Source organism: Polistes canadensis, unplaced genomic scaffold, assembly GCF_001313835.1.
Source record: "Polistes canadensis isolate GaletaPanama2010 unplaced genomic scaffold, ASM131383v1 scaffold_14, whole genome shotgun sequence".
NCBI classification, from domain to species: domain Eukaryota; kingdom Metazoa; phylum Arthropoda; class Insecta; order Hymenoptera; family Vespidae; genus Polistes; species Polistes canadensis.
The window spans coordinates 4,013-19,351 of record NW_014569561.1 but is presented as its reverse complement, the minus strand read 5'-3'; the positions used below and the strand labels follow the sequence as shown (position 1 = coordinate 19,351).

Genomic DNA, 15,339 nt, shown 5'->3' with positions numbered 1-15,339 from the left:
GTTTTGCGACATCGTCCAACAGAGTTCGCGATGATCGATTAATAGAAAGAAAAGTGAGCGTGCATTGCAGGATAAACAGCGCCTCCCACCCAATCAGCTTTAACTATCAGTGCTTCTATTGAGATGGTCGACGACGCTGTGCTGACGAGTTGCAAATGGCGTCTTGTAAGCCAATATGAACGTGCGTGTTCTGTCTAGTAACGCGTACGGACCTCGTCCGGGCGCGGTGCCTCGCGGCCCAGCCTGACGACGAATTTTATTCATTTTTTCTTCTTTTTAAAGTGCGTGTTTTCGATCGATCGATCGATCAGTGTTTTTATACTTTTATCCTTTTACCACGATCTTTCCTTGTTTTCTTCCTCCTTCTTTTTCTCCTCCTCCTCCTCCTCCTCCTCAATTTCATTTTTTATCTTTTTTTTTTGGATGTTGTTGTTGGTTGGTTGTTGTGGTTGTTATCAGCGAAAAGAGAGACGCAATTAATTAAAAGTGTTACAGCAAGAGAGCGTTGATAAAATAAAGAAGTAGGTAAGTCGATATAAAAGGAAAGAAAATAAGAAGCTGGTGCGCATTTGATCAAGAATAAAAGCGTGTTGTACCTCTAGATATGACGACGTCTGTCTGTCTATCTCTCTCTCTCTCTTGAATCTAGAAGAAAGAAAGAGATAGCTAAGCAGTTCTCTTTCCTATCGAGTATCTATGATAACGTTCTCCGAGTAAAAGACTATATCGTCCCCTCTATATTTCTCTCTCTTTCTCTCTTTCTTTCTCTCTTTCTTTCTCTCTGATTCACTCGCTCGTTTCTACTTTATGCTTCTAGATAACGCGCTTGTCTCTTTTTTGCGCGCGCCCATATACATTTACTATCTAGAAAGTAAAAGAGAGCCAATTTCAAAGTCACAAATAGCGCGTACAATAAAGACAAAGAATCAGGGAGCCAAACAGAGAGAAAGAAAGAAAGAAAGAGAAAGAAAAGAAAAACGAGACAACAGAAACGTTGAAAAATCTTGTAACTTTATAATTATACAAAAATTTGTTAATTAGACATTTTATTATTAAAAAAAAAGAACAATTTCAATGGAATGCGTTATTATCTGTATTGATTGGTAAAAATATAAACAAACCATTATGATTTTAATTGTAATAACGATAAACATAATTATTTTACGATACAACCAGAGTTCACCTATTCTAATCTTCCAATAGACTAGGATAGTTAAAATGAATAAAAGCATTTGTAATGGTAACGAGACAAGCGACATGAGAAAACTGTTATTTTCTAAAAGTTTATATTTGTTTGCAATGGTATAAATAAAGGAAAAATGCTTATAGCTTTGAAGCGGTATCGCGATAAAATCAAAGAGGCGGTTTAAAGGTTATCCGTGACAGGAGGGTTTTCACGCTCATTATCGGAAAGAGCAAGTAGCAAACACACGTGTGGGTAAAATCGAATGTTTGCTTGAATTGAACCTCAACGATTGCATAAGCTGCAATCTAGAGTACCAAAGTCTCTCTAAACTCTGTTTCAAGCTTTTTTTCTTGCTTGCTTGCTTGCCTATTTTTAGAGTCTACCTTCTCTAGTGTTTTTCTTTTCTTTTATCAAATCGCTTTGTTTAATTATATCTATGTAAATAAAGAGTGAATAATTTATTATCCTAATTTACTGTTAATTCATTTTATTAGTCATCGGATATTTAATAGGCAGGCCTATTAAAAAAGAGGAGAAAAAATAGGAACTCGCTTGATTAAACGGGAACGCAGTCGCGGACGCACCTAGCGTTTTTGTTTTACCAACGTAAACATAGAGACTTGGCATGCAGAGTTGACGAGGATCGAAGTTAATCTCGATGATAGGAAACTAAAGGAAAGTAGGAGAGGTCAAAGGATAGAGGAACGGTGGTCCTCCTCCTCGTTTTATGAAAATTTCACTGTGTTCGAATCAAATTTTCTCCTCCGTTGTGAAAAAAAGGTCGATAGGTCGTTGACTTGAATCCGGACCATTTCGAGATACTTTGCTGATTGATAAATTTATCTAACGGTATTGCGAAAGAATCGATTAGATAGATGGACGGAAAGCTTCCGTCATTATTATCAGAATATAGCGGGAATGTAAACTCCTTTCTGCTGGCAACGCGTTGTTTCGAATAAAACGACGGGGTCCTCCATTACTACGAGAAGAATCATCTTGTTATCATCAGTTTATCATCTTTTACGCGATAAATAATGTTTTATTAAAGCAACTCTCACACACACAGACACATACATTGAGCTTGTCACCATTAGGCCGATAAAGAAAAGTTATCGCTTAGTTTAATCCTTCAGTAGGATAAAAGACGTTCCGGCGACAGTGGAAATAGTTTGAGCGTATCTCCGATGAGCGAGGATGGATACGATTCTAGTGGAAAATTCGATATTAGACTCGCGATCGTTGCTCAAATCGTCGCGTCAATCAAGAAATTCGATAGTAGTCGATCTAACAAATCGGTAGATAGGACTAAGGTTGATATAGATAAGCTTGAACGTAAGTACTTTTATTAGATTACTACAAGTCGTACTACTAACTTGACAAATATTTGGCGCGTAAATTATCTCAAAGGTCGGTACGGTTACTTTGATTAGAAACCAAAAAAAACTCGATAAAAAGAGGAAAAATTATTCAGGAGTTTAAAATTAATTGTGAATTAACAAAACGTTTCCCACGTGCGTTCGCAACACCTTCATTTTTGTGTAAACAGGCTTTCTCGCGGCGGTTAGGCATGTTGTGGTGGCTGCACGCATACCACTTGTAAACTAAACCGAAACAAAGGAGTGTCCACTTGTTAATTATTTATTTCGAATAAACGTAGAAGGATCAACAGGTAATAGAAATAGGTCAGAATAAATGAACCGATAGATAATAATTGTTAATTATTAATATATCAAAATAAGTTTTGTATTTAGGTAGACGTGGTGGCTCAAGCAGACCGGAGAGGAAGAATATGCAATCCGGATTGATTTACAGGAAGCCCTCGGCGATGATGACGTCGAGCCAAAGTAGTGTCTTCGATCGATCCGAAGGAGTAAAAGATGAGACCTCTAACAACAAAAGAAAAAACCTAGGACGAGATTCCAGAGAGACTATACACTCTGGCCACTTTATGGTTTCCGATTTCGAAGCGGAAGCGCAGGACGATGAGGACGAACTCGCCGTTCCTGTTCCCGAGGAGGAAAACAACAAATTGGCGATTATGACGCCGAACATTTTTTCCTTGGAAAAGTTCATGGGCGGTACCTTCAATTACAAGCCCAATTCTCAACAGCTCAGCATCGAAACGTCCTTAAACAAGCTCTTTCAGTGCATGTCCTTGGCCTACAGGTGAGTCTTCTGCCTCGTTGTAAGAAACAGAAAGAGAAAGAGAGAGATGCATGGATCAACGTCCAAATGGGACTCTCTCTCTCTTTCTTTTACATTCGGTAGGTCAACGAGAAACGGGGAATAAAATTAATGAAAGCGAGGCCATAGAACTGTACGCGAGGAAGATGCTATTAAAGGGCGCGGCCCTTTCCTTCTGTTAAACTCGGTCAAAAACTAGTCATGAGCTTGTTCCTTTTAACTAACTAGGATTACTTTAGTCGCAATGCTCGTCAAGTTTATCTTCGCATTTGGTAAACAGCATTTAGTTATCAGATAAACATAAGATTTTTCCAGCTAATAAAACGTGGTTGTTGCTCAGTAAGGAAAGATATTCTAGAACGATGTCGTCGATATTTGTTATTTAAGGAAAAAAGAAAGATGTTTTCTTGTGAAGCGAGTACGATAAAATCTCCCCTAAGTTTATATGGATCAATTTTTTCTCTCTCTCTCTCTCTCTCTCTCTCTCTCTCTTTGTTATCTTATCACCATTAGTTGGGAAAAAAAAATCCAAATAACTAGGGTCTAATGCCAAGGCAAATTTTATTAGCAGAAATCTCGCGCTTCGACGATATATTATTATTATTATTTATTCTTAAAAGAATTCCTTTTCGAATTTGTGATGGATTCAACTGTTCATACTTGTTCAATTAATTCCTCCTGTACGTCCAATGTTTGCAATTGGTTCACTGACTTGCGTCTTATTTTCAACGTCTTATGCTTACGTAAGCGATAACCTCGTATTCGTGTGCGTTCGCCTATCGTGTCTTTGGTATCGCCGTTTGTTTCTTTTTTTTCTTTTTTATTCCTTTTTAGACGGTATCGTCATCTCGCTATCGATATTGATTGCGATCGAGCAACTTATTTTTTGCGACATGCCGAATAACCAATCCTAAGATTACCGAATTTATTCTTCGATTCGAAAAACGACAAATTTGTAACTGGGGCTCGTTAACATATGTGCTCTTTAACGAAATATTGATAAACGTTTAAGGATCTTGCTACGATATGGATATCTCGTAAAAGGCGAGATTCAACGAAGCTCCTCCTTCTATATATATATATATTATATTTCTTCCAATGCCTTCTGCTCCGATATAATATAACACTACTTCGACTAGAATACGTTTACGTAACGCACGTTTGATAATCTATCCGCGCTCTCGTCACCCACGATTCTTTCTTACGTAACTAAGCGAAAAATTGAATAAACAAATTTCTTCTGGAAAAGCATGTTTTTCCCGTTTATTTTGTGAGACTCTTCCTCTTTTCTTCTTTCTACTTAAAAATTTTCTCCTTTAGCGAAAAAGACGAATATACGCATAACCGAGACACAAGTAGCTATTTAATATTGAGGATAAGTAGAAAATATAGTTTTGCTATAATGGTATCTCTTAGTTCTCGATAGAACCCAACCAAGAGAAATGTATTTAATATGCGCATACTTATGGGGCGAGGTCTTTGTTACACTTTCCATCATTTAAAAAGGGATAAGCGCGACTGTTTTATCGATAGCTTTCCAATCCTCTTACTATCCTCTTATTTTTGTTTTTTATACAACTTTGAACGCGATTCGGCTTGACTTAATCTTTAAACAAAAAAATATTCGAAGAATACGGCTATGTAGAGTATGTAGCTGTAATATGACATAAGCGCGTTCAAATTTGTTCCAGACAGAAGCTGACGTCTCCCAAGTGGAATCGCTTCAAAGGGATCAGACTGAGGTGGAAAGACAAGATCAGATTGAACAACGTTATTTGGAGATGTTGGCATATGCAATGTGAGAAAATGAGACTGTAGGAGAACTCTCAATCGTAACAAGTCACGGTGCCATTCCTCTTTCCCTTCTTCTTGCGTGTCCCCTCCTTCTCTCGTTTGCTCAAAAGAGTACAAATATTATAAAAAAAAAACGAATGTAATCCGCTTAGCTTAACGGTTTTTTTTCTCTTTTTTTATTTTTCAAGATATTATTATGTTGAATCAGTTTGAACAGCAACCCGTTCTCGTTCCGATATCCCCGCGACTCGTCCCTCATATTTTCTCTTCGAACGAGATTCAAATAACATTTTATTCTCGACTACTACTACTACTACTATTTCCAACTGGCATTCCTTACCCAACTAGTCAACTATCTCCTATCGATCCTTTTGTACGTATGTGTCTTATACGTGTCTTATACGTGTCTTATACGTGTCTTATACGTGTCTTATATAGATACAAATGTATATCATCGCAACGGTATCTAATTAGCAAAGAAACGAGTTTCGCGCAAGGCGTTTGATACACTCGATCACTGTTTCGCATACATTTTCAATATTGTCGCGATGATCGGGAATCGTGTGTTTCACATTTTTTATTCTTAGTCGAGTTCCAACGCGAGTTTTTCTTCTCCGTTCGCTTTTCAATTTTCAACATAAAATATGACGGGGGGGGAGTTGGTTTAGCAAGGAGAAGAAAATGTTTAGAATCGGAGAGAAAAGTTCTCGCTACGCGCGTGACGTCAAAGAAAATCTAAACGCGAATGAAAAAATCGGCCGGCATTTGCTTTAGCGTTTTTTCTTCGAGGCAAAAGCAACTTTTTATTTGTAGTTAGCTTAACAAAGTTTTTCTCGTGTTTTCACAGTTATACTGAAGCAGAACACGTTGGTGTGCCAATTTGCATCGCCTCTCGACGTCGACACTCATAATAAGCCGGAGGTAAGACAAAAGAGAATATTTTCACGATCTTTTCCTTTTCAATACTTCAATACATCCTCGTTATTTAGTTCGAGGAAAATCTTTCTTTCTTTGTTTGTTTCTTTCTTTCCTTGTCGTTTTTTCTTACAATTGTTTTTATCAGGCAGTAGTCTTGGAAGGCAAATACTGGAAAAGAAAACTTGCTGCAGTTACCGCGGAATATAAAAAATGGCGCATGTTCTACAGAAACAAAATTCTTGGTTGGACGAACAAGGATGGTACGGAAACGGTAGGGTAGCTTCTTTTTGATCCCTATTAATAAATAGACGAATCTAAATTAGTTGAAGTTTGAGTGGAAACAATGTTTTTTCAGATGGAATCGATGGACACGCTGGATTGGAGCAACGGCATGGAAACATCGGAACATTTTGGCACGAGTGCAGCGAACGCTTATGGAGGCACCGGGGGAGCTCACGGCGGAGAGAGTATGATGGTTGACGAAGACTATATGGAGCTTATGACCGATACGCTATTTTCCACAATTAGCTCCAATCAGCCTATATACTTTCCAGATCCCAGAGAAATCGGTACCTATTAACTTAACTTATCCAAACATTTCTTGAAAGAAAAGTTAAGATAAAAGCAAATGTTTATTATTCGTATAGCGCGCGGAGCTAGTCTTGCAGATTTCATTCAACCAAGTTTAGGACCACTCCAACCGAATCTCGACGATTTTATGGACACTTTAGAACCATTACAAGGTACATCTTCTGACAAAAAGCACGAAAATAGTATTAAATCAAAATCTTAATTAAAAAATTTTATTTGTAGAATTCTTAAACTCAAAGTTACCGCCTGTACCGGAAGAAGAGGACATGTTTCGAGGTGGTACCTTAAACACCAATTATCCCGATCTCGATCTGATGACGCCGATCAGTCAGATGAACGAACTAAACGAAGAGGTAACGTCCAAGGACGAAAGATCATCTACGGCCTTGTCCGAAGAACAGGGAAACGGCATGCAGAATCTTCATTATACCGGAAAAATATATAACCAGTCTGAAGCGGAGTCTAGCAGCGTTTACAGGAATGACATGTAACGCATTCCCCCTATTTCTATTTTCATCCATTTTCGGTCTAAAGAACGCGCGGGCGCCGCGCAGCGGCTTACGAAAAATTATTCTTTTCTCGAACATAGGGACATAGAGATGAATTACAGAGACGTGGAAGAAAATTTCGTCGAGAGGTCGACGGCGACAACTACGACTACAGCAGCGATGAGGACAACCGGGGGGACGACGGCGACGTCGTCCTCGTTGTCGTCGTCGTCGTCGTCGTCGTCGTCGTCTTCGTCTTCGTCATCATCGTCTTCTTCGTCGTCGTCATCGTCGTCGTCGTCGTCGTCGTCGACGTCGTCGTTGTCTTCCTCGGCAACAACGAAGAATAGTGGTGGTGGTCAGTCGACGCGAGAAAAAACTCGACAAGAAAATCGTCGATCCGGTAGAACCAATCGCGTGATACAGCAGACGCATCAACAGCGAGTGGACGCGTATCGACAGGTTGTCCAAGCCGTTCCAAATGTTCAAACAGTTCAACGAAATTCGTGCTACGAGCATCAGCAGCAGTCAAGCCAGCAATCGTATGCCATGGAAGTCCAAACTGCGGTACAATTGGCTCCTATCGACAATCAAATGCAAATTGCGACGTTGAACGATCAACCTGTTAATGCAACACAGATCTCTTCGATAGCCGAAGTGCAAAATTTGGTAACTGCCCAGCAAAACTTTGCGCAAACCAATACGACATTGCCCGCTGATCAGCAGCGTGCTATAAGATCCTTACCACCGACCCCTTCGATGTCTTCGAAGCCTTACAAAATCGTCCCACCGCTACCCAACACTTGTTACAAACTACCAAACGTCAGCCCAAACTTTAATACTCAACAACAATGTAAATTCGCCGGCAATAATTTCAAGGTACGAATGCGGCTCACGCTGTCACAATCGTGACGTGATCCGCAACAGTCTAGACGATATATCAAGTATAATATTGACGTCAACGATATTACGCCTCGATTTATTTTCTCACCGACAGACGCATCCCGCGCAACAAGTCGTATCTGTTCCGACGCAACAACCAACGCAATCGCCGATATTATTACAGTGTAGATCTTCCGGCTTAGATCTTACCCTGCAACCGACTAAATTAGTAACACAATCAATCGTAACTACGTCGGAAAAGGAAATTTTTGCAGTGCCTAAAGTTCGTAAATAGTACTATATTTTCACATCTTCTCGTAAATTCTTAACACTTTCTTTATACACTAAATCTCTTTATTTTCAGTACCAAATGAAAGCACGAAACAGATCTAGAAGCAGTTCCTCCTTGATACCGCCGAGGATAAACCCATTGCCCTTGGCATCTGCAGTTAGCGACCCTGCTCTTAATTTAAATCACAATGTCCTGCTTGCGCACCTCCTTACAAACAGTACGTAACAAGGTTTCTCAATGACAACGACGCATTATATTTTACCGCGTTACCTTCTGCGAATTCTTCTTGTTTCCAAATTTTATCTTTTCCCATTTAGATACATCCGGTATATGTACGATGAACACATCAACCGAAAAAATAATACCAACGACGAATCAATCTAATGACGTTAAACACATCCTACCTATTTTACCACCGACTGCTTCTGCCACTCAAGTAACTACCGGTCATCATATTGCAACACCAGTTACGGTTCAAGCAATACAGTCTTCTATCCAAGCATCGCAGCACCAACAGGTAGGATACTCGGATAGAAAGAGAAAGACAAAAATCTTCATTGATCGCTAACGATTCGCTTTTAGGGAATACAATCTAATTGTGGTCAACAACAGATTCTCTTAAACGCAAATAATCAAACTCATCCATCGCAAAATAGTCCTAGCTCGCCCAAGGATTATTCCAATGCGCCTAGTTCTCCTCAAGCCTTGAGTCTGAGTCCCCTTCACAGCCCAATGAGTATCGGTAGTCCCTTATCGCCTCCGCGAAATTACATTAAAGGAGAATCGGAACGAGGACAATACAAGGAACAAAGAAGGGTCGGTCATATTCATGCCGAACAGAAACGCAGATACAACATTAAGAATGGCTTTGATATGCTTCACAGTTTAATACCGCAGCTTAATCAGAATCCTAATGCAAAATTAGCTAAAGCTGCCATGTTACAAAAAGGAGCGGATTACATTAAACAATTAAGGGCAGAGAGGAATCAGCTTAAAGAGGAGATGGATAGTTTGAGACATCAAATCGAGTGCCTTAATACTTCTATTAGGTACGAGTACGTCGTATATCATTTAAAATACTTTATCTGATAAAATCATTATCTTTTTTAGTAATTGTCAATCTATGCTTCCTGCAACGGGTGCTCCAGTCTCTAGGCATAGAACTAATAAGATGAAAGAAATGTTCGACGAATACGTGCGTAACCGTACTAGAGAAAATTGGAAATTTTGGATCGTATCCTTGAAAAAAAATGATCAGTAGACATCTTAATAATCTAACCTAAGTAATGTTAAAGATTTTTCTTAACAAACTTGTACAGTTTAGCATTTTGTTAGAACCTTTAATGCTCTCCTTTAATACTTCGGTATCAACGGCAAGCGTCGAAGATTTATACAGAAGCACGGTACTATGGGTTGAGCAGCATTGCTCGCTCGTCGATCTCAGGCCAGGTTTGTGTCAAAGCCTCCTTTAAAATGCATTTTACATTGCTGCGACAATATTGCTACCATGCTACCTATACATTCTTATTTATTTTTCAGCTGTTCTTAACTCCTTAAGGTATCTGTGTACTGCCACTGATATTCTGTCAGATCCTGCTCGCCTACCCGAAGAAGCACTCGCAGCGGTTAATCGAACGGAAAGACGACGATCTACACAGTGACGGATCAACTTTAAATTACAGATCTCTTGGAAAAATATATGCGCAAACAAATTTAAGACGCATAAACATCGTAGAAATTGAAACTTACCTTGTCTAGTAAGGTTTACCTTTTATCAATCTTTAATAACGATTATAAAAATGTTATATATTTTGATCAAACCTTTTCAAGCATAACTCCTACATCCAACATTTCTTATCAAATCCTAATCGCAAAAAGAAAACTGAACATTTAAAATAATCGATCGATTATGAAAAGAACGTAGCGTCCGAACTTATTCCGGTTTTGACTATGAGTAAAACAATTGCATATGCCCTTATTTCGTTTCTTAGGCCCCTCTCTACTTGTTCTCCTTATCGGGGTTTGATTTTACTTAATTTCATCACGAATTTTCGCTCTTTTCAAAGTTATTCAAAAATGGATCCACTTTGAAACTAATCGATCGCTACACTTGTTAAAATCATATACACAGAAAATTTAATGCTAAGCGATCATTCCATGCAGATATTCTAAATACAAACAAAACTAGCATCGTAGCCATTTGAATTCTATTCTGTCAATTCTGTGATATTGCTAATAATGTATTACCGTAAATACATTCTTAAAAACATGTTCTCTGTAATTTGCATTCGTATAACTAATAATACGCCACCAACTTTTATTTCATACGATTTATTTCAATTTCTTATACGTTCATATAAATTAATGACAACACCCTTCAAAGAAGCTATAGTCGCTACGTTCATTATATAAAACGTATTTTGTAATATTAATAAAGAAAGGTTTTTATATAATTATCAAACTTACCATTAAACTCACGAGAAATGGTAGGTAGGTAATACTAAATACATTTATTTTAAAATGTTCGATGCTGTATACGAAGAGATTTCAAATGCAGTCTCGCTCATATTTTCTTGCCTATAGTAATATTTTAAAATTTGCCTTTTATCTAAAATCTTGCATACTGCATTGGTACATACAATTTGTACTACCAATTTTAGATACGTTAAAATTTATATTCAAACTTATTCATAAAATGCAATTGTTATTCCGCATACTTGAAAAGTTTTTATTTAAAAGATATTTCAATGCATTCTGTTGCATCCTTGAAGATTTATTTAATTTAGTTGATTTTTTATTATATCATACTAACTTTAACAGAGGAAAAAAGGTTCATTTTAACGCAAGATACGACTTTAAATGTTCAATATGATTAATTTTAAATGTAGCTATGCCAAATAGTTATTATATAGTTAGATATACTACATTAAGATCTTTAAAGAAAATGTGTAAATTTCTTATATATCCTTATTTTTACACGTTTCAAAATATTTTCATAAATATAGGTGCCATATGAAACTCTTATTACAAGAGACTGGTATTAAAGTAATACGTAATATTCAGTCAATAACAGACTTTAAATGCCAAGCTTTTGCCATATAAGGAGAAAAAAGAAAAATGAATTATGTCTCTAATCGTGTGCCTTTATAAATTGTATCAAACTACCTACATATACAAAAATACCATATATATTTACCAGAATCTACTATAACATTTAATATGTTATTTAATGTTATAATGTACAAATCATTTATAAATGTCAGTTATTAAAGTTTAGCTACAAAAGTATTTTCGAAATTGTATACGTGTACGTATAGTACCATCATGTACGCGCAGAAAAATAAACGTGGGAGCGGAGCGGAGGTGCGTCGAGGATCCACCTTCGAGCAATCTTAATTATGTACATATGTACATATGTATATATATACTTACATTAAATGGAAGGAGTACGATCGTAAAAAAATAAATTTTCTTCCAAGCTGTTTATTTTTCAAAACTCGTTTTTCTAATTGTATCATACTTTATTTTTTTCTCATTTATTCAACTTCTTTCGTCCAATTTTCTTACAAACTATACGGTATATCCATGTCTTTCTCATTTACTTAAATTTAAGACGTGTTTTAATACATATTTACAAATGGGACGTAAAAGTAGAAAAAATAACTAAGAAATGTTCATTTTGTATATACTATTTCTATACGCGTGAATGAACTAAACTTTGCTATAGTATACTGTTATTTTTCAAATGTTAATCTTGAGAAAGTGATAATATAATGGGTTAATTATTGTATTTTATATATTCCTAATTTGTTACAATTATTGACGTTAGAAAATAAATAATGTTAATGGCATTTTTATTTAATTTAAACAAAAAACAATTATATCCTTTCTTCCTCTTTCTTTCTGTCTCTCTTTTTTCAACTTTGTTTTTAAACTCAATAATTTGAGGATCAATTTCTAGATGTATATATATATATATATACACCTCTCCAAAAAAATATCATAATGAATATTTACTAAAAACAAAAGCCGGTGTAATCCTACCACGTAGCTTATCAACAACTGATTTTAAAACTACCAATTATAAGAAAGAATGAAATCGATCAACTTTAACACACAATTTAATATTTAAATTAAGTATTTAAATATTTGGAAAATTCACACAGAGACATTAAATAACGCACGTTAGGAATGAACATGTTTCGCATGTCATGTACAAAAGAAAGTTTTTGTTTTCTTCGACCACCGAAAAACCAGGCACAGCGGTACAATATTGAGAGTGATTGTTAACGCTATTTTCAATCGAATTTTCAAGCATTTGGATATTGTTACAATTTGTTGGTCGAAATCCGCAAACTTCGCAAGATACGGTCCCAAATATTTCTACCATTAAATTTACTTGACATATCGGACAAATGACTTTTTGTTTATCGTCATAAACAAGCGATTCTATCCATTCAATTTCCTTCTGCAGCATACGGTCATAATCTGCTAGCATCCAATGCTCTATAATTAAAAAGATATCAATTTTTTGTATTATAATATAGGGTGAATCATATAAATGGGAATATCTAAATATCTCTTTTGTTTACAATCGTAATAAAAAATTTCAAAGAAAAAAGTTGCACTATTGCAAGGAAAATCTAATGATTGAAAGAATTTTTTACGAGAATATTAGGTCAATGTTATTTTTTAAACGAAACTATATACTTTGTTTACGATATTCTTGTAGAACATAAAAAATTATTTCAACTATTAGATTTTCTCTATAATAGTACAACTTTTTCCTTTGAAGATTTTTAATACCAAGCTCAGTTTTAGTCTGCAAACAATAGATTTACCTTGTTCCCTATATAAATTTTCTTCCATTTCCAGATTCTCTTCACAATCATTTTTCGATAAGTTTGAACCAATTAGCTTTTAATAAATTATCAATTTTTTAGTGCATTATATTATATACAAAGCGGTAAAGAAAGAGTCCGATATCATAAGAGTTTATAGTACTTATCAAGAGAAATAAAAAATTTCTAATTAACATGGATCCTAAAGTCAACCCCTTAGATGTAAATTAACTTTATTATTTATGAGCGTTCAAAATAGTATAAGAGAGTCTTTTAGCAACATATTTAATGTATTCTGGGATCTACGGATCATAAATTGACGTACACTTTCAAATATTACATTAAATAGAATAAATAGAAAAGTTTTACTTTTCTTAATAAGTACTATAAGCCCTTAAAACATTGGATGTTTTTTTGATACCACACCGTATGAGTATTTTTTACCTTTGCAAATCTTCTTTTATTAAATACTTGTTTTCTTCTTTCTATCATTTCTTCGCGAGATCTCTGTATGAACAAATTGTCAAAAAGTTGAAGTCAACGTTTAATAAAAAATATTTATCAAGTATTGTGGCTTTTACTATTGAACAAAGTGTATCATCATTTTCTAACCTGTCTAAGAATTTCCTGTAGATGTGGTGAACTATTTTTGATTTTATTTATAGTATCTTTAATCCTCAATTTTGAAATTAACAATGATTTCGAACCCAAATTCTCCATGGCTTTGAATATAAATTTATATATTTATAAGATTATATCAATATTAATATATATTTTATATTAACATATTATATATTTACATATATATATTAGTATCGCACTAGGCACCCAGATAAGAACGTTGTACAACTGCAAAAGTAATGTTAATTACTATGAAAAATAAACTATTACTTATACTTGGATATACTTATAATAAATATTTACATTTTTACGTATACAAGATTACGGTAAAAAAAAAAGAAAAGAATGATATTACATGACATGCTTTCCAACGACTACGAATAAGAAACTAACCCTCCTCCGATTTAAATTAGTTATTTATATTTGCATAAACGAGTGTTTATATATATCCTAGACACAAAATTCTATTCGAAATTAAAAGAAGGTTAGGAATTATGGAGAATAAACAAGGAGTACGAGCTCAAACGTATTAATCATGGAGACCACAAATACAAGGCGCAAGCGCACTTGGAAAAAAATGAAAGTAAAGTTGGTATACCTGCAGGGAATATATTTAAAGTTAATTTCCAAAGTAACAACCTATAGGGTAGTGAAAAGAAATAAGTTAATCGTTTATAATGTATAAACAATAGGTAAATAGTTTGAAAATTATAATTTTTCTTTTAAATATGTCAACTTATATGCCAATTTATCTGCGGTACAGAAGTACAGAGAGGCTCACGAGTCCACTTTTATTCTAACCAGATTTATCTTAGTTACTAACCTGACCGCCAGTAGGCGATAGTAGGTACTTAACGCGATGACGACACAATACTATCATAGAATATAGTATGCTTTGATATAGTATATGATAGTATATGATATATTCTTTGAAAGTATATTTAGTAAGAGTTATGTAACAGAATTTTAAATAATTATATTTAATTTTTAATGTATGAACATGCGTGTGTGTGTGTCTTCAGAAATGCATGCATACATATATTTTAAAAAGTAGTTCAAAAGGCGTTCAAATAGAAAAACATTTGAAAGATTTGTTGTGTTAAATCTAACGATTTAAAATACCCGTGGTACGTGTGAGAAGCCTGCATTCATAAAATGCAGTGTATGACGAAAAAATATATGTTTCATATGTCTGTACAAAAAATATCTTAGATTTTACATAATTATTTTAATGCTCCTGCGTAGTGACGACTTCAAACGAAAAATTTTCCTGTAATATAAGTAGAGTGCATTAGATTATTAAAATAATTATTTATTAAGCGGTCTTTGGCTGGATTTTACTTGCAATGGAATGTGTATCATAAAATATGATAAACATTATACTGAAAGTAAAACACCATTGCCCAGGTCTAACCACGAGGAGGTAACCGCTTCCGAAGACCCGGGATGTGCATCCTGAAGATGTCCTCATCCGAATTAAATTGAAACCAAAGAAAATGATCACCCTGAGAACGTTTTTTAATGAGCCCCACTCTTAGGCCC

At 35.3% G+C, this 15,339-nt stretch overlaps 2 protein-coding genes across 8 annotated transcripts; one reads left to right on the top strand and one right to left on the bottom strand.

Annotated features, from left to right (window-relative positions):
* The first annotated feature begins 376 nt into the window (after positions 1-376).
* LOC106793478 (MLX-interacting protein-like) lies at positions 377-10,604 on the top strand. Of its 5 annotated transcripts, XM_014760450.1 has the most exons (17): positions 377-525; positions 2,733-2,855; positions 2,938-3,352; positions 5,062-5,168; positions 6,012-6,085; positions 6,228-6,353; positions 6,438-6,651; positions 6,730-6,825; positions 6,896-7,160; positions 7,263-8,040; positions 8,159-8,326; positions 8,408-8,552; positions 8,653-8,852; positions 8,918-9,384; positions 9,446-9,569; positions 9,655-9,784; positions 9,875-10,604. In XM_014760450.1, the coding sequence occupies exons 3-17, from the start codon at positions 2,976-2,978 to the stop codon at positions 9,994-9,996; spliced, it is 3,393 nt and encodes a 1,130-aa protein (XP_014615936.1). In that variant the 5' UTR covers positions 377-525; positions 2,733-2,855; positions 2,938-2,975; the 3' UTR covers positions 9,997-10,604. The 5 variants fall into 5 exon arrangements, with proteins under 5 accessions (XP_014615936.1, XP_014615939.1, XP_014615935.1 ...); XM_014760453.1 differs by lacking the exon at positions 2,733-2,855 and having other exon boundaries at positions 2,999-3,352; XM_014760449.1 differs by lacking the exon at positions 2,733-2,855.
* Positions 10,605-11,811: 1,207 nt separating this feature from the next.
* Positions 11,812-14,343, bottom strand: LOC106793479 (RPA-interacting protein-like). 3 transcript variants are annotated; one of them, XM_014760455.1, is made up of 6 exons: positions 14,191-14,343; positions 13,977-14,025; positions 13,789-13,900; positions 13,621-13,683; positions 13,177-13,252; positions 11,812-12,841 (listed from the first exon to the last, which is right to left on the bottom strand). In XM_014760455.1, the coding sequence occupies exons 3-6, from the start codon at positions 13,894-13,896 to the stop codon at positions 12,507-12,509; spliced, it is 582 nt and encodes a 193-aa protein (XP_014615941.1). In that variant the 5' UTR covers positions 13,897-13,900; positions 13,977-14,025; positions 14,191-14,343; the 3' UTR covers positions 11,812-12,506. The 3 variants fall into 3 exon arrangements, with proteins under 3 accessions (XP_014615941.1, XP_014615943.1, XP_014615942.1); XM_014760457.1 differs by lacking the exon at positions 14,191-14,343 and adding an exon at positions 14,101-14,157; XM_014760456.1 differs by lacking the exon at positions 14,191-14,343 and having other exon boundaries at positions 13,789-13,898; positions 13,977-14,040.
* Between the last annotated feature and the right edge of the window lie 996 nt (positions 14,344-15,339).